This window comes from Rhinopithecus bieti, unplaced genomic scaffold, assembly GCF_001698545.2.
Source record: "Rhinopithecus bieti isolate Rb0 unplaced genomic scaffold, ASM169854v2 scaffold_27781, whole genome shotgun sequence".
NCBI classification, from domain to species: Eukaryota; Metazoa; Chordata; class Mammalia; order Primates; family Cercopithecidae; genus Rhinopithecus; species Rhinopithecus bieti.
The window spans coordinates 1,216,623-1,235,698 of record NW_016812388.1 but is presented as its reverse complement, the minus strand read 5'-3'; the positions used below and the strand labels follow the sequence as shown (position 1 = coordinate 1,235,698).

The 19,076-nt window shown below is 44.2% G+C and overlaps 1 protein-coding gene across 1 annotated transcript in view; it reads right to left on the bottom strand.

The window, feature by feature from the left end:
* Nucleotides 1-18,468, bottom strand: part of GLDN (gliomedin) — a 68,062-nt gene extending 49,594 nt beyond the window's left edge. The window contains exon 1 of the mRNA XM_017896208.1: nt 17,888-18,468. Coding sequence (XP_017751697.1) covers nt 17,888-18,250 — 363 coding nt within the window. The 5' untranslated portion in view covers nt 18,251-18,468. The remainder of the gene's footprint in view (nt 1-17,887) is intronic.
* Nucleotides 18,469-19,076: the final 608 nt, after the last annotated feature.

Below are 19,076 nucleotides of genomic sequence, written 5' to 3'. Positions count from 1 at the left end.
CTCTGTCACCCTGGCTGGAGTGCAGTGGCGTGATATCAGCTCACTCCAAGCTCCGCCTCCCAGGTTCACGCCATTCTCCTGCCTCAGGCGCCCGCCACCATGCCTGGCTAATTTCTTTCGTATTTTTAGTAGAGATAGGGTTTCACTATGTTAACCAAGATGGTCTTGATCTCCTGACCTTATGATTCGCCTGCCTTGGCCTCCCAAAGTGCTGGGATTACAGGCGTGAGCCACCGCACCTGGTGAAGTATGCTTTCTTTATGCCTCCCTTAGCCTCTTTAAAAATGCCATAGGGTTTTCTTCCTTTCCCTGTGTTATGGCAGACACCATTGAGTAATTCATTGGCTTTTTTCTGGTCTTTCTTAATTCTACTAGTATACAAGTCAGTAAATGCCTGTGACTCCAGTCTCCATGCTCCAAATCGAGGTCCCAGTGGGGGTCCACACTGGGAACCGCCTGTTGGTCTGTGGGGAATTGTTCCCTTTCTTCTGAGGTCATTTTATTACTTACCTGGCTTAGGTACCAGAGATCCCCAAATTTGGGGGCCCCAGCTAAGGCGGCCTCTTTTTGGTTGGGAGTTAATGTTTGACCTGATAACAACATATCTCTCCATGCTAAATCAAAAGATTGTCCTAATCCCTACAAGACGTCTATTATCCATCAGGATTATCTGAGAATTTTCCTAGGTCCAGTTTGATCTATTTTAAGTCTGAGAGGGAAAAGGGGATATGTACTTGCGCTGGGCCAAAGTCTCCTCCTCCCACGGCTTGGAGGGCACAGTCGAGGGTCATTGGCACCTTTTGGTTCCTTGACGATCTTTTTGTCTGGTTCCTTTTGGGTCGTTAGGGCCAAAGGAGAGTCTTTACTAGTGGGAGGGGAAGCCATGGGGAGACCTGAGTACGGGGGTAGGCTTTGAGGATCCCCGGTAGGATGTAAATTACATTTTTTACATAATTGTGGGTTATCCCCTGGTGAGAAAAAACCTGTATATATGGCACTTCACTCCATTTGCCCTCTTGTTTATGAAAGACATCTGGTGTAGGATGGTATTATAGTTTATACGTCCCTTGGGTGGCCAAGTCTCTTCTCTGGGAAGAGGCTATTGTGGCCAGGTGGTGCTACAGAAAAATATAAGTCACTTCTTCTTCAGCGTTTGAGGGTCAAATTGGTCCCAATTTATCCAGAATATACCTCAGGGGTGGTTTCACTTTTGAGGGATGTCTCCCATCTGAAAGGAGAACATAAGAGTGCCCACACCCCTAGTCATCCACTAGTGAGCACTAGCCCTAGGGTGTCCCCTATGGTTCTAGTGTCCTTTTATTTCCAGGGTGCACAGCCACCCATGGAACCCTGTGTATTGGATTTAATTGTGCTTACTGACATAGCAGTTTTGCTCACACTCGTTTCCCTCCCTTTTTTAGCCACAAAAAAAAGGGGGCTGGGGCTGCTGGATTTTAGTGGCTCCTTAACAGCGTGCCCACAATTGCCTTTGCACCTGCGAGTGGGTCTTAGGTTTAGGGTGTATTTTGAGTTCAGATACCAGGCACCAGTTAGCATATTTCTGGACTTAGAGCTGTCCCAGCAAGATAAATTCCTTGAAAATGGCACTGAAGTACAACAGTTTTAGGGTAGGCAGCGGCAAATTGGAGGACCAAGGTTGGAACAGTGCTTTTCGTACCTGAATTTTCTGTCCCCTATTTGCCCTCCTAAGAATATTCATTGACCTTTGGACTTGAATCGGGGGACCTATTGTCTATTATATTGTTTTCGGCCCATACGTCTGACTGCTTCGAGTGGAGAAGTTCTACAGTTCTAATCACTGATCCCAGACGGGAAAGGTGGTAATTAAAGTAGCCTCTATAATCTGGAGTAAGTTTAGGGCAACAAAAGGAAAAATGTCCTAGGCCTTCTATCAGCCACTGACATGCCTTTTGATGTCCTGGATAGTGCCCAGGGTACAGGTTATGAGGGACAGGTCCTGTATAAGTTTATTGATACCCATTTGAATAAGAATAAGCCTGGGGGCACCATGGGCAAGGGCCTTTGGATTGCCACCCCCCTTGACTTAGGCTCCTAGCCCAAACATTCTTAGACTCGGGTAGGAAAGATCCTAGAGGATAGGGCCTCTAGAAAGTCTTCTCTAAGGATGTTAGGACCCAGAAGGCACGGGTCAAAAAAGGCGGGGAATGCATGCATGGGCGGCTATGGAGTAGAGGCTTCTGGCTGTGCCATGATCTCAACTGGGTCAGTGCTGGGAGTTCGGGATGACAGTTTTCCGCCTCTAGTCAGCCCTTGGCTTTTCCCAGGAAAGGTAGAGAAAGGTGGAACTGGTTCCAGGCAAACCAATGCTCCCAGCCCGGAGGGTCAGGGGTTGTTAAAGAGCCCTTGCCCAGAAAGCCGCACACCTGTGTCTTAAGTCCAGTGGCCATGCTAATTGCTTTTAAATGGCTGAGAGGTGCCCGGTGTTTTCCTCCAATTTCTAGCAAGAAGATAGAACAGAATAGCAAGTGAAAGGGGTCCAGTGTTACTCACCGCTTTGGAGAAATCCTGGACAGACCCCCAGAAATGAGACGAGAAGTCTTCTCCTGATCAAAGATTTTTCTTGATTGAAGGGTTCATGGTCTCACAGGCTTCAAGGAATGAAGCCGTGGACCACAGTGGCAAGTGTTACAGCTCGATTAGAGAAATGTGCAGACCCAAAGAGTGTGCAGTGGCAAGATTTATTAAAGCAAAAGTGAAAGGAAAGCAAAAGCTAAAGCAAAGCTTCCATGTGGTGGAAGGTGACCCAGAAGGGTTGCCTGACTACAGTCAAATCTCTTCAAATTATGCTTGGTATAAGCAATTTCCCTGAATCCAATATCCAAGACACATTTTTCCTTTTTAGTCCCCATTTACTTTCAAAACACCTATCTGGAAAACAATATTTTTTCTAGAGGTCTGTGTGTTGTCCAATCACCCAAGATTCCAAACTTTAGGGTCATTCTAGAATCTGCTGTTTCTCTGGCAAGTTCTTTTGATTTATCTCCAAATTCTTTTTATTACAAGGCATCCAAATTCTCTGAAGCACAAAATGGCAGCATTTGAAAAATACTAAAATAATATCGATGAGTGAACACATATTGAGTTCTAGACACTGTAGTAAGGACTTTACATAGATTATTGAACTGACTTCTTATGATAACTTGTAGGTTAGATACTGCTATTGCCACCTTTTTAAAGCCAAGGGAACTGAGATGCAGAGGGGTTGAGTGACCTGCCGAAGGTCACACGGCTGATGGGGAGCCACAAGTGAACTCACAGTATGATTCCAGTGCCCATGCTCTTTACCATTATAAAGGCTTAGATCATTTTGGGGTCTGCCTTTTACTTTTTAATTTGCAAAGGCCTCTTACATGGAGAAGACAGAGTTCTCCTTGGAAGTAGGATGCTCTCCTTTCCCTGAATATTCTTTCTTATCTCAGTTTTCTTTCTCTCTTTTAACGTCATATTCAGTCCCAAAACAAACTCAGCATCCTCACTTCTAAATTAGCCCGCTTCCATGTTTCCTCACTTCTGTCCATAGCACCACCATCCTTGATGTTAAATGCATCTGGACCAAGTGGCTCCTTTTGTCAGAGGTGTTCTAACCAGAGCGACTCTGTCTTGAATAGGGGCTGGGTAAAATAAGACTGAGACACCTGCTGTGCTGCCACCTTCCCAGAAGCTTAGGTATTCTTTTTTTTTTTTTTTGAGATGAAGTACTGCTCTGTTTCCCAGCTGTAGTGCTGTGGTGCGATCTTGGCTCACTGCAACCTCCACTTCCTAGGTTCAAGAGATTCCCCTGCCTCAGCTTCTGGAGTAGCTGGGACCACAGGCGCACACCACCATGCCCGGCTAATCTTTTGTATTTTTGGTAGAGACGGGGTTTCACCATGTTAGCCAGGATGGTCTTAATCTCCTGACCTCGTGATCTGCCCACCTCAGCCTCCCAAAGTGTTGGGATTACAGGTGTGAGTCACCACACCCAGCTGAGGTTAGGTATTCTAAGTCACAGGATGAGACAGGAGGTCAGCACAAGATACAGGTAACAAAGACCTTGCTGATAAAACAGCATGCAGTAGGGCTGGGCGCGGTGGCTCATGCCTGTAATCCCAGCACTTTGGGAGGTGGAGGCAGGCAGATCACGAGGTCAGAAGATCAAGACCATCCTGACTAACACGGTGAAACCCGTCTCTGCTATAAATACAAAAGATTAGCCGGGCTTGGTGGCGCGTGCCTGTAATTCCAGCTACTCAGGAGGCTGAGGCAGGACAATCACTGGAACCCGGGAGGCGGAGGTTGCAGTGAGCCAAGATCATGTCACTGCACTCCAGCCTGGGTGACAGAGTGAGACTCCATCTCAAAAAAAAGAAAGCATGCAGTAAAGAAGCCAGCCAAAACCCATCAAAACCAAGATGGCAATCAAAATGACATCTGGTCGTCTTCACTGCTCATTATATGCCAATTAATAATGCATTAGCATGCTAAAAGACACTGCCACCAGCACCATGACAGTTTACAAATGCCATGGCAATGGCTGGAAGTTATTCTATATAGTCTAAAAGGAAGAGGAACCCTCAGTTCTGGGAAATCCCTGCCCCTTTTCCCAGAAAACTCATGAATAATCTACCCCATATTTAGCTTATAATAAACAAATAACCATAAAAGTAGCCAACCAGCAGCCCTTGGGGCTGCTCTGCCTCTGGAATAGTCATTCTTTTGTTTCTTTACTTCTCTAATAAGCTTGCTTTCACTTTTTTCTGTGGACTCAACCCGAATTCTTTCTTGTGCATGATCCAAGAACCCTCTCTTGGGGTCTGGATCAGGACCTCTTTCCGGTGACACTTTTCCTTATATGCAATTAGTTAGCAAGATTAATTTATGCTTCTCTTTTGGTATTTCTATGATATAACCCTTCTTCATTTCCAATGCCATTATCTTAGCCAGACATGAATTGTTTCTTGCCTGGATTAATGTAATAACTTTCCAGCTTTCTTCTTGCCTCAGTCTTTCCCCATTTCCAGTCTTTCCTGCCCTGCACCAACAGATCTGAACTCCTATAAAACCACTGTCTTTATGACTCCTCCCTGGTAAAGGATCTACAATGGCTCCCAATTGTTCATTAGGTTTATTCTCAACTTCTCAAAAGTAGAAATTCAAGCCTCTCTAACCCAGCCAACCTTAGTTCCCTTCTCCCTACCCCAAACTCTCCAGTACAGGAAGGTCTGTCTGGCTTCTTGTTCTTTCAGACTTGCACCATTTTCATTTCAGTCCCTAGACCTTGGCTCAAATTATTGCCTGTACTTGGAATGATTCACCCTCCTTGCCTGTCCTAGTCTCAACAACTCTCCATTGCCCATTTTGAGTTCAGTTTCCTTAGTGAGGACTTATTTTCTCTCTTCTTCACTGCCCCCATGCTCTCCACATAGTCACTGTGAAGGATTTTCCTCTAAAGGTCTTCCTGTTCAGAGACTGATTCCAAGGTCCCCAAATGTGGCTTAGGTCGGGGTAGGCATTTTCCACCTTCCAGTAAAAGGGATTCCAGACTCCAACACTCACCCACTGAGTAACAAAAAAACTGGGGAATTATTTTTGCCATCACCAGCTCAACATTTTAGAGTGCACTTATTCACAAGTCATTACAAAGTCCTTCACAGTTTTTATATAGAGCCTAGGCAGGACCTCCAAATTCCCCAGCACTTTGGCAAGCACAAACTTTTTCTGAGTGGTAGATGAAGGGGTTACTCTATTGGATTCAGAACAAACTCCACAAATTGCATTTTGAATGATCTTTAATTGGCTTTGTTGTTTTAAGGCTACCTTTCAGAAAAGAAAATTGTGTCTTCAATTTAGATAACTAGAAGCAGATTATATCTATTTAAAGTATAGGGCTGTTAAAATCTACATAAAAGCAACTGATGGGCTGCAAAATGCTCCCTTTGTAGCTTAATTACAACTTAAAAGTTTCAGCTTGTTTTAAACAACATGACCTTTAGTCTGTAGATAAAATGCATGTAAATTAATCTTGAATGTCAAGTAGATTTGGCCAAGAATTTCTTTTTTGTGTGTGTGGTGGTGGTGGTGGTGGCGAGTTTGAGGAATGTAGAGGGAATAAAAGAGTGTCTTTTTTTTTAATTGACTGTTTTTTTCTTTTTTAAATCAAATCTGAGGACGGTTCTGATAGTTCCCACATTGGCAACGATATCCTGGAGAACACAAGACCCCTAAGAAGTAAAATTGTTCTTTCTCAACCTGTTTTTGCTCTACCTTCTGCTCACATTTTCTCAATTTTCCAAATGCAAGCATGCAAAAATTTTTTCAGGAATGTCACCAACAGGAATCAACAGAAGTTGACAGTAGCTGAGCCAGTCGGAGAGTGCTGAAGATGACTGCCTTTCAGTGAATGTCAAACCTCATCATCAGTGGCCACACAGAGGTGTAACTACCCAACAGGTTCACTTGCCTGCTGTGCAGATAGAGTCGATTTATCAAGACAGGGGAATTGCGGCCAAGAGTTTAGTACACATAGAGCTGGCTAAATAGGAGACCAGAGTTTTATTATGACTTGAATTAGCCTCCCCAAAAGTTCAGAGGCTAGGGTTTTAAAAAGACAGTTTGGCAGGTGGGGGGTGGGTGGGGCTAGGGAATGGGAAATGCTGATTGGTTGGGTCAGGGATGAACTAACAGGGAGTCGAAGCTTTCCTCTTATGCCAAGTCTGTTCCAAGGTGGGGGCCACAAGACCAGAGAACCAGTTTATTGGTCTTGGTGATGCCAGCTGATCCATCAGAGTGTAGAGTCTAAAATACCTTGAACACCAATCTTAGATTTCCCAATAGTCAAGTTATGCATAGGAGCAACTGGGGAGGTTAGGAATCTAGAGGCATCTGGCTGCATGACTCTTGAGCCGTAACTTCTAACCTTGTGGCTAATGTTTTTGTTTGACAAAGGTGTTCAACTTCCCAACCCAGGAGGGAGTACATTTTGGGGAGGGGCTGATATCTTTGTTAAAAAGTTGAACTATAAACTAAATTCCTTCCAAAGTTAGTTCAGCCTACTTTGAGGAATGAAAGAGGGCAGCTTGGAGGTCAAAAGCAAGATGGAGCCAGTTAGGTCAGATTTCTTTCACTGTCATAATTTTCACACTGTTATTATAATATTTGCTAAGGCAGTTTCAGGGGGGTGGGAGCTGGGAAATCCTGAATCTCTGAAGAAGCCCTGTTGCCATATCAAGGGGAACTCTGTTTTGTTGTCAATGCCAAGATGATTTAGGTTGGTATGATTCCAATCCAGGCTTTAAGAGGCCAAATATTATTCCAAAGCAGCAGCTGCTAAAAGCACAGATGAACAGACAAGTTGGCACCCTGAAGGAAATGGAAATAAAGAGTAAACCCAGAAACAAGACACTAGCAGCATAGGGCAAAAAGGGCTATTGGCAAAGCAATATTGAGTGCCGTGGTCTGAATATTTGTGTACCCCCAAATTCCTATGTTGAAACCTAATCATCAATGTGATGGTATTAGGAGGCATGATCATTGGAAGGTGACTAGGTCGTGAAGGGAAAGCCTACATAAATAGGATTAATGACCTTATAAAAATGATTTTATAAAATCATAAAAATGATTAATAACCTTATAAAAATGAGGCCCTAGAGAGCTGCCTTGCCCTTCCACCAAGGTGGAAGGTGAGAAGGTGAGAAGGTGCCATCTATGAACCAGAAAACAGACCCTCACCAGACACCCAATCTGTTGACACCTAGAGGTTAGATTCCCCAGCTGCCAGAACTGTGAGAAATAAATTTCAGTCGTTTATAAGCTACCCAGCCTATAGTATTTAGTTATAGCAGTCTGAATGAAATAAGAGTATGATAAATCTTAGTAACAGCAACAATGAACACTTATTGAGAACCTGACTATACCAGGCACTGCACTTTACCTATATGATCTCCCTTAAACATCCTAACAACCTAATGAGGTAGGTACTATTTTCTCAGTCATACAGATGAGGAAACTGAGGCTTGGTGAAGTTAAAAGATTTGCCCAAGATCACCCAGCTACCAAGCTGTGGGGCCAGGATGTGAATCCATCTGACTTCCAAGTCCACACTGCTTACCACCATCACATATTTCAAATAATCAGGGAGAGAGAATGGGGCTGGGAACTTAACAATGAAGAAAGATCCCAGGTTGCTTGAGCTAAGGACAGGTACATGAGAGCTGAAGTTGGCAGCAGTACCATGTGCAGGTGAGCCTACAACTGCCATAGGGAGATTCTGGCACAAGAGGTTGGGAAGGATGAACCAGCCTTTGGCTTTGAAGGACTTGTGATCTGAGAAATTGTTCTGGAACTCACACAGGAAGGGACCTTTGCCTAAGGATCTCTCAGCCTGTGGTCTAGTGGGCAGTGCTACTAAACAATTGGCTGATCACAGGGTACTGCTGTCTCACCACAGTGGAGAGACAGTTTTCAGGTACTTTTAATGTGGCTCTGAGTTCCAAGACAAAAATCAGTTTTGTCCCTGGCATAGTGGCAGGGAAGGTTGAGGGAAAGGCAGGGAAATAGTGTGGATAAAGACACGAGCAGCTGGGCATGGTGACTCATGCTTGTAAATCCCAGTACTTTGGGAGGCTGAGGCAGGAGGAACTCTTGAGCCCAGGAGTTCTAGAGCACCATGGGCAACATAGTGAGACCCTGTCTCTAAACAGATCTAAGAGAATGCTGGCTATCAAGAGATGCAAGCATTTTGAACTGGGAGGAGATAAGAAGAGAAAGGGCCAAGAGATCTCGTTTTAAGTGTCATCTTTTGTTTTATTATGAAGACAATAAAATCTTGAGTTTATGTTCATTAAAAAAAAAAAAAAGACAACAGCAGACAACTCACCAAGCCCCAGAAGGTTCTACCCTGCTCAGTCTATAAAGCCTTGGTAGGCTCATTCCTACTGCCCTCACCTCTGCTGCTTTGAATAGAAAGAGACTGGAGGCTTTTAATAGTTCTGGGACATGGGAGTAGGTCCTGATGGTTTCATGCCATTCATCTGGTCAACATAACTGCTCTGTTCTCATGAGTCCAGATGATCAGCCTTGACCCACCTGTTTCTTATGTATGTCCCTAGAGAATCATGTCAATAATTTCTTACATAGAATGCTTTATTTGTGCATGTGCAATGGATCTCAGGGACCAGCTCCCTCCTGTCTTCCTTGTGCACCATCATTGCCTAAGACATGAGTTAAGCTTAAAGGTGTGTTCCCATCACCAACACCACTAGACACAATCTTAGCAGAGATATGGCTGGAAGCTCTCTCCCAACCCTTAATTGATAACTAGAGGTGGCTTCTAACATGGGAACGAAGTACACAGTGTCAGATGTGCTCAGAGTACACAGCCCTGACATCCTAAGTGCACCTGTGCACATGCTGCAGTGAGAAGGGCCACGGAAACCCACTTCCCAGGGTCTGCATGGGGTTTGACTTTGGCCACCCTGTCTTTTTTAATCTTCCTGTATCAGGCCTCCAATCTCTCATTAGTTCCCCCAGCCCTTCACTCCGCAGGACCTAATGTGGTATGCATCTCTCTCCTTCAATCAAAGGGAACAGATACAGTTTGAAACAAGGCCTAGATTTGGGAATAATAGATGGCTAAAAGCTCCCCTAACATTGTTTGCTCTCACTTTGGGAAGCCAGCAAGCAGCCTGGCTCAGCCCTACAGCCTCACTGTAGATGGAACAGCACTCTTAGTGTGTCTCTGTCTTGCATTCCATCTCCTTGGGAGAGGTGTTAGACCCCAGAGTTAACCAAGGCTGGAGCACCCCTGATTTAGTAGCCCAAGCTACTAAGAATCAACCCTAGGCCGGGCGCGGTGGCTCATGCCTGTAATCCCAGAACTTTGGGAGGCCAAGGCGGGCGGATCACGAGGTCAGGAGATCAGGACCATCCTGGCTAACATGGTGAAACCCTGTCTCTACTAAAAATACAAAAAAAAAAAAAAATTAGCTCGGCGTGGTGGTGGGTGTCTGTAATCCCAGCTACTCGGGAGGCTGAGGCAGGAGAATTGCTTGAACCCAGGAGGCAGAGGTTGCAGTGAGCCAAAATCACGCCACTGCACTCTAGCCTGGGTGACAGAGAGAGACTCTGTCTAAAAAAAGAAAAAAGAAAAAAAAAGAAAAGAAAAAGAAAGAATCAACCCTAGTGGTGTTTCAGGGAATAACGATATAAGTGGAGGTCTGGCAAACTTTTTCTGAGAAGAACAAGACAAAAAGTATTTTAGGCTTTGTGGGTCACATGGTCTCTGCTGCAGCTACTCAACTCTGCTGCTGTAGTGCCAAGGCAGCAATAGACAGTTTGTAAACAAATGGGCATGACTGTATTCCAATAAAGCTGTATTTATGGTTACTGAAATCTGAATATCATATCGTGTTCACATGTCACGCAATATTATTATTCTTTCGTTTATTCCCCACCCATTTATAAATGTAAAAACCACTCTTCATGGCCTGTACAAAAACAAGTAGAATAGCAGGCTGGACTTGGCCTACAGGTCATAGTTTGCTTACCTCAGTCTAAATCCTCGGCTTTTACAACGTTTGGAAATAACCCAGTCCAAGGAAGTGGGAAAGGGAGATAAACTCTGGCACAGCCAATTTAAGGAAATACAGCACCCATGCAAACAGGAGCTGTGACTGCAGGTAATCTGATTTTTTTCTCTATAAACAATAGAATTTCTAGATTCATATCAGTGTAGCTTACAGCAATCATAATGCAAAGCTACCTGTTTGCTATAATAATGTGTTACTGTTTAATCCAGCTGGAATCTCCCACTCGGGAACTACCCTAAGAATCAGGAGCATATGCTTTTGAAAAGCCGCAGTGACAGGAAATCTCCATCCACTGAAGATGGAGTTGATTTTTAGAAACAGCAAAAAAACAACAAAAAACTGAAACCAAACCCAATGCAAAAAACCACATCGACCTCAATCAGTAATAGCAACAATCACAATGACACAGTAACTACTATACTTTCAGAGTCAGGCTGGTAAATAAGGGCATTGTGGTCAAGCTAAATAAAGCCCTTTGGGTTCAAAGCCACTCATGATTCTGAGATGAGACTCCTGCAAATGCATGATTGGAAGTCCTAACATGGCCCCTAACAATGTGAGTGTTGTTTGGCCAACATTCTGTCAGCCAACTAAAAAAAAAAAGAACTTTTTTGATTTGCTGTCAATATTTAAAAGCCAGGAGATTTCACATAAAAAAACAGATTTTGTACTTCTCTTAAAAAAAATAAATCAGGCTGGACACAGTGGCTCATGCCTATAATTCCAGCACTTTGGGAGACTGAGGCAGGAGGATTTCTAGAGCCCAGGAGTTCAAGACCAGCCTGGGCAACATAGTAAGATCTCTACTAAAGAAAAAAAATTTTTTTTAATTAGCCAGGTGTGGTGGCACACACTTGGCCCAGATACTCAGGAGGCTGAGTCAGGAGGATCATTTGAACCCAGTTAGTCGAGGTTGCAGTGAGTTATGATCACTCCACTACACTCCAGCTTGAGCGACACAGTGAGACCTTGTCTCTAAAATAAAAAATAAAATAAAATAGTAAAGAACAGAAAAGAAAAGAAAAAAAAATCAGGCACAGGAAGCAGGAGGCTTTGGTTCTTGACAGTCACCATCAGCGGGAGCCTCTCCTTTAGACAAGGCAGATGAACCTCAGGTTGGTGCAGTCCCTACCATGCTCTATTGCTCCCCAGCCCAGGAGCAGCTACCAGATGACCCGGTGAGCAAGGCCTCTTTTACTCCCATAAAGAAGAGAGTAACATAGTCACATGGTTCAAAAGTCAAAATGATACAGAAAGCTATACAGTGAGGGGTTCATTCCTCCCTTATGCCCTCCAAAAGTAAGCACTTTTGTTAATTTCTTCAATTAGTTTTCCCTTTCTTGCTTACACAAAATAATACAATATGTATTTTTCTCTACCTTGCTTTGTTCACTTAGAATATATCCTGGGGATTGTTCCAACTCTCATTATATAGAGAATTTCCTCATTCTTGTTCTACAGCTACTTAGTATTCCAGTGGGTGTATAGATTCATTTAACTAGTACTGGATTGGTGGATATGGGTTATTTACAGTCTTTTGCTTTTACAAATATTCTACAATGAATATGTACATATGTCATTCATAGGTGATAAAATCTATGGTGAGATTGCTGGGTCAAAGAGTATTTGTAATTTTTTCCAGATTTTGCCAAAGTGCCTTCTATACGGGTTCCGTCATTCTGTACCCCGAACAGCAATGCAAGAGCTTGTCTGTTTCTCTTCAGCTTCCCTAATAGAGCGTGTTGTCAAACTTTTGTAGTTTTGTCTTTCTGTTAGGTCAGGGGTGTCCGAACTTTTGGCTTCCCTGGGCCACAATGGAAGAAGAAGAATTGTCTTGGGCCACACATAAAATACACAAATACTAGAAATAACTGATGAGCTAAAAGGAAAAAAAATCACAGAAAAACTCATAATGTTTTAAGAAAGTTTATGAATTTGAGTTGGGCCACATTCAAAGCCATCCTGGGTCACAGATTGCACAAGCTTGTGTTAGGTGAAAATTACATTTTGGGGTAGTTGTAATCTACATTTTTAAATGAAGAGATCTTTTCCCATGTGCTTATGAGACATTTGTATTTCTTTGCCTGAGAACTGTCTGTCTCATTTTCCTACTGGATTCTCATTTCTGTTGCTGATTTTCTTATTACATTTTTTAAACCAACTTTTAGGAATGCCAAATGTATTAGAAAGATTATGTGTCTAAGAGATATGATACGAGTTTTCCAGTTTGTTTTGCTTGTTTTTTTTTTTTTTTTTTTGAGATGGAGTCTTGCACTGTCGCCCAGCTGGAGTGCAGCAGTGCCATCTCGGCTCACTGCAAACTCCACCTCCCGGGTTCAAGCGGTTCTCCCTCCTCAGCCTCCCGAGTAGCTGGGATTACAGGCACCCACCCTCATGCCCGGCTAATTTTTGTATTTTCGTATTTTTAGTTTCACCATGTTGGCCAGGCTGGTCTTGAACTCCTGTCCTCAGGTTATCCACCCGCCTCAGCCTCCCAAAGTGCTGGGATTACAGGCGTGAGCCACCGTGCTCGGCCTTCTGGTTTGTTATTTATCTTTTGCTTTTGTTTGTGGTGTTTTTATTTTTGTTATTGTTTGCTCCGCAGAAGTTTTGTTGCTGTTTCATGTGCTTTTAAAATATAGTCAAATTTATTTATCGTTTGTTTGCATCTGGCTTTTGAGTCATAACTTGAAAGAAAAGCCTTCCCAATTCCAAAATTAAAAATGATATACTCATATTTTCTTTTAGTTTCATATTTTAAAAATGTAAATCTTTGACCCATTTAGAGTTTGTTAAAGTACACATTGTGAGAATAAAACTATTCTTTTCCAGGCTTTATCTTTTCCCAGAGGGCTTGCCCATTGTCTCAAAATCATTTATTAAATTCATTCTTCCTCGCTGGTGTGAGATACTGTCTTTATTATGTACTAAATTGCCATACGTATTTAAGATTATTTCTGGACTTTCCACTCTGTCCCATTGGTTTATCTATTCATATCCCACTCTGTTTTAATTATATCAGGCTTTAATTATATTTTAATATCTTGTAGAACCTAGTGTTCCTCCTTGTTCTTTTTCAGTGGTTTCCTTGCCAGGAATGCTTATTTTTCCATGTGAACTTTTGAATCAGTTTGTCTAATCCCAGAAAATAAAACCTATTGATAGTTTTATGTTGGGGTGGCATCAGATTTCTAAGTTAACTTTCAGTTAACTCATTATGATGCTAAGTTTTCTATCCAAAAACATGTTATTTTTTCCATTCGGTTTAAATATTTGGTTCTCTACAAGAGTTGTCCCCCAGCCCTTTCTTAACGCAAAAGATAAGTATATAGATACACACACAGGTTTTGCACATCTTTTCTTTCATTATATCTTTCAACAGATGATTTGGTATAAGAAGTCTATTGATTTCTTAGTAATATTTTAATACCTTGTTTCCCACTGAATTCTGTTATTGTTAGTGGTAGGTTATCAACAGATTCTCTAGGGTTTTCCAGGTATATAATCATATGATCTGAATATAGCCAGACTCTCACTTCTTAACATATTTAGACAATTTTCCCTTGTCTTGTTGCTCTGGCTGATCCTTCTAGGACAATTCGAGATACTGTTGGTGATAGTGGGCATCCGTGTCTTAATACTGATTTTAGTAGAACCATCTCCAGGATTTGACAATTCAGTGGAAAGCTATAGTTTTGGGGGCAAGACACAATTGCATTTTATCGTGTTAAGAAATAATCCATTGATTCCCATTTTATTGCATATTTTAAAAATCAAGCATAGATGTTAAATTTTATCAAATGCCTTTTCATAATTTGACAATTATGGAATCATATTTGCCCTCCTTAAAAAATCATTTGAATTGTAACTCCTGCTTTAAAATAGCCAGGCTGATTTTCTTGTTAGAGAGGTGCCAAGGACATTTTGAACAATATCCTGGGCGTAGAAATGCATGCGGTCCCTCAAGGACAACAATTATCATGGATACGTAATCACCAGTCTCAGTGTATTACATCTTCTCTATGTTTGTTTAATTTATGAAAACATTTATGAAACTCCCTGTGGGTGCTTGACCCTAGATTTTGGACAAGTAAAGACAGGATGATAAAGCTACCAGAACATCAGCAAATGTGAGACAGGAAGAGAGGAGGAACGAGAGAGGGTAGCTGATGGGAAGAGAACAAAAAGAACATGAGAGGAGGTCAGAGAAAAAGAGAATAAACAGAAGTAGCATCTCCCGCAGGAGTTAGTAGCAGATGGGTCAAATTTTCTCTCTCCCCACTCACGCTCACCAGATCCCCATTCCCATTATCGGCCTAATTCAGTGGTTTCCAAGCCCCATCCAGGGCCCCTTTTATTACTTTCTCTCAAGAGTATGCTCATGGTTTTAAAGATTTAATGTGCTTCTTGGCTCTGTCAAATTAACTGTACTTAATAATTATCTTGCCTTTTTAATGAAGTCATTTACAGCTGCCAACCAGGTTCTGGTAAGAATGTGCTCAGCTAAACAGAATTCTCATGCTGAGTTGATGTATTTTCAGCCAACCAGTACAGAAACTCAAACTATCAGTTAAATTGAGGTTCATCTTGGATAAATGAACCATTCTGGAAGGCTTTTTGAAATGTTGACATTAGTCTGCATAGAGTTTGTTTCTTTGTTCCTAGACCTCTAAGGACATAAGACCTCAGGGTGAGGACCTTGGATCTCACTCTCATTCAAGATCTCGTGGTGTATAAAAGGGCCAGGGAAGGTGTAGCCTTCACCTATGAGAAGTGTGTACACTTGCCTCCACGATATACACTAGATCATTCTCTTAACTTCTCTCCAAGAGCTACCAAATGATGTTTTTTAAAAATTGTTTTCTTATATGAATAATTATTCTGAGAAAAGCAGAGAGTAAAGATGAGGAAAGCTGTGAAGCTGAATGGAAAGAATATTGCTGTCATAAATTTAAAAGCTTTTCAGTAATAAAATTGGCTCCTCAGCCTGAAGCAAAGGCCTTGATGGGGATCTGGTGGGAGTGTGATGCCTAACACAGCTACTATCCATAGGAAGTCATGCCAAGGTCCTTCCTGCTGGAGAGTGAGCACTCCACCCCCAGGCTGGGGCCTAACAAATTAATTCAGAATCTCTCAGGATGGGATTCAGGCATCAGTAAGTTTGAAAGCTCCCCAGATAGTTCCAGTAGGCAACCTTACTACTCAAAATGTGGTCATCAGGCCAGCAGCATTGGTAGCAGTGGGATCTTGGTAGAAATGCAGAATCTTAGGCCCCAGCTTAGACCATCTGAAGCAGAATCTGCATCTTAACAAGATCCCCAAGATATTCCTGTGCACAATAAAGACTCAGTGTTAGAGACTGAGTAGTGTTTCTTAAAGTGTGGTGCCTGGACCATCTGCATCAAACTCACCAATGGCATAGGAGGTGGGGGGGATGAGGGTCAGGGGACTTCTAATAAAGAAGATTCTGGAGAGGATTCCATAGGTCTGAGGGAGAGGCCCTGGAATCTGCACTGTAATATGCTTCCAGTGGATTCCTGAGCCTACTGTTTGAGAACTGCTCCCAATAGGAAAGTCAGTACTAAGATGATTGCCTTCTCCTGGCCTCAGGGACAGGCCCTCATGACTCTAAAAGGTCAAAACATACCCACTGCAGGTGGGGGATGAGTTGATGATAATCTACTAATAGTTTCCAGTCTGACAAATGTGATAGTTCTGTTCTCTGCCCTGTAACAGAGTTAGTGGTAGCACTGCTAGGTCACCTAGAGTTAATTTGACACAGAGATGAGTGTCTCCATTCAATTTGTTAGTGACAGAATAGGTTGCAATTTGGATACAAAACCTTCTACCTTAAAAGCAGGATTAAAAATATAAAACAATGATGCTCATGAGGGTTTGAGGGTTTTAAAAAAGCCTTGAAATGTAGGGTAGAGAGCTGAGAGGGAGAGAATGAATTCCCTAAGGAGGCGTTTTCATCTTACAGAAGTCCTTTTGGAAATTTCTGCTTTGGTCCAGATTTTAAATAACATGAATTTAAAAAACAAATGAAGTGAGGAATGGAAAACTTGATCTCTCTCAAAAGATGTATTTGAAGTATGTAGTGCTTTTACGTACGATTTTAAAAGCATTTCAGCTCATGTAAGATATTTAAAAGCTTCTATGATAATGGAAACTTTAAGTCAATTTATTTTCAAATACCTAGGATTCTGAAGTATGGCTCACACTTGACTGGAGGTAATAGCCGAAATCTTTCTAAGTATAAAGTGAAATAAGACTGTCACAATCGTAATAGATAATGAAATGGGATGGGGAACTGCAGCGTGATCTAACAACATTTGTTAAATACTTACCGAATTAAAAGCGGCAAAAGCAAAGAAACTTAACAGTGGAAAACAAATCTTTGAGGCTCTGAAGACTTTCTTCAGAGCAGTGTTTCTTAAACCTTTTGGGGGCGGCATGCAATGGGGGACCCGTTGAAGATCTAGTGAAAAGCTGTGGGCCCTCATCCACATGGGCAGGAGGGCACAGGCACACACACTTGGCAGTTTCTGCAGTTCCATCTATTCCCTGGAGCCCAATGGGGAGAGCAATCCGCAGGCCCCATGTTAACAACCTCAGCTTTGACACTGCATTTTAAGAAAAACATTGCACCGTATTGATGTCTCTCATTTGGAACTGCTTGAGATCCAGGGGCAACTTTCCCAGCATCTAGGTCCCAGGTGGGCAGTTAAACTAGGGATGTTTTCACTTAAACGGAAACAATTAGGCCGGTCGTCTTGTAGGAATGAGGCGATGCCAGGTGAAAAGCCAGACCACTAGTTGAGGCCAGAGGAAGAATCCCTTTATTGAAAAAGCCTACGCTCTTTCAGAAACGCGCCTCCATCCTCTCAGAGGGCCCCACCCACAGGCCAGTGGCACAGGCGGAGCCCCAAGGCTGCTGTGGCTCCGTTCACACCAGAAGACGCAAACTTTTCTAAGTAGAGAAGGAAAATAGGCTTTTAAAAACACTGCCTTCGCCCTTCATTTACACGTGGACTCAAAGAATGTCAGAGGTAGAAAAGACTCCCTCCTTCACTCTCTCCCCAACCTCACAGATGAGAAAACAGACTCCAGTGGGTTGAGGTGCTTGCCAAGGTGACATCCCCAGCTACTCGTGCCCACAGCCCTCTCTGCAGCACCTCGCCGCCTGGCCAGGGGAGAAGAGGGCGTCGGCGTTCTCGCCCCACACCACCAGCCGCCCACCCGGCGGGGGCGCCACGGGGAACCCAGCCCCCGCCTACCGGCACCATGGAGTAGGTCATCATCATCAGCATGTCCTGGCTCTCGGCGCGGATATGCGGCGCGGGCTCCCCGCTGTGGCTGCGTTTGTTGCGAGCTGAGCTTGCCGGGTCTTGGGGTGGCGCGGGCGCCCTGCGCGGCGCGCGGCTCAACTCGGCCAGGAAGGAGCGCAGGGCACTGTCCTCGCGCTGCTCCAGGCCCCGCTGCGCCTCCAGCGCCCGCAGCGCCGCACTCAGCCCGCGCCACTGGCACAGCGCGAACACCGTGCCCGCAGCGTTGAGCGCCGAGAGCAGCGCCACGGCCGCCAGGGCACCGCGCAGGCCCCAACCCGCGTCCCCACGGCCTCGCTCAGCGCCTCGGGCCATGCTCTGTACGCCTCGGGCCGGGCAGGGCTTGGCAGCCTTCGGCCCTGGCAGCCTTTATACGCCTCGGGCAAGCCGTGGGCTGGTGGCTGCGCCGTGAGTCAAGCCACCCTTTGGCCCAGCTGGCGGGGCGGGATGGGGACAGTAGTGGTGGCGCCCGAGCAGCCCAGAGGGACAGGCGGGCAGAAGCAGGAGAGGAGCCAGCGGAGACAGCCCGCGGAGGAGGGGCTGGCAGGGCTTGCACTGCCAGAGTCCCGCCAGCTAAGCAAACCCTCTCCTCCTCTTCCCATTGCTCTGTCCGTGGGCACTGCTGTGGCCCAGACAGGCAAAGCAAGGGTCAGACTGAGGGGGAGAGCAGGAATTCTTATGGAGAGAAGTCTCCGGATTCCACCCCCTTCTACCCCCACACTGCCCTCTTTGGAGAAATAGATCAGCATGCCCAGATGCTAAGGCACGTGCCCATTGTCCATGGGAGGTCTGGTTCTGGCCCCAGCCCCAGGCTGCCCATCACTCCCCACCCATAGCCATGAGGCTCCACGGGGCCACTGAAGACCCCAGATGACCTTTCGCAGGAAGGGGATGGATAGGGGCAGGGAGACACTTGGCACTGGAAGGCAAAAAAGGCCACCCATCAGAACCAGAAAAGCCCAGGACTGCCTGGCCAACAGGGCTCGTCCTTGAAGGGAGAGTTCCAGGATTTGACAAGCCAGGAACTCTCAGATGAGATCCATATCCAGAAAATGGCAGGGTGATGAGGAAAAAAAAAAAAAGGAATCAGGAGAACTTGTTCTAAAGCCACTCTGTTGCTATTCAGCTGGGAGGCTTTGAG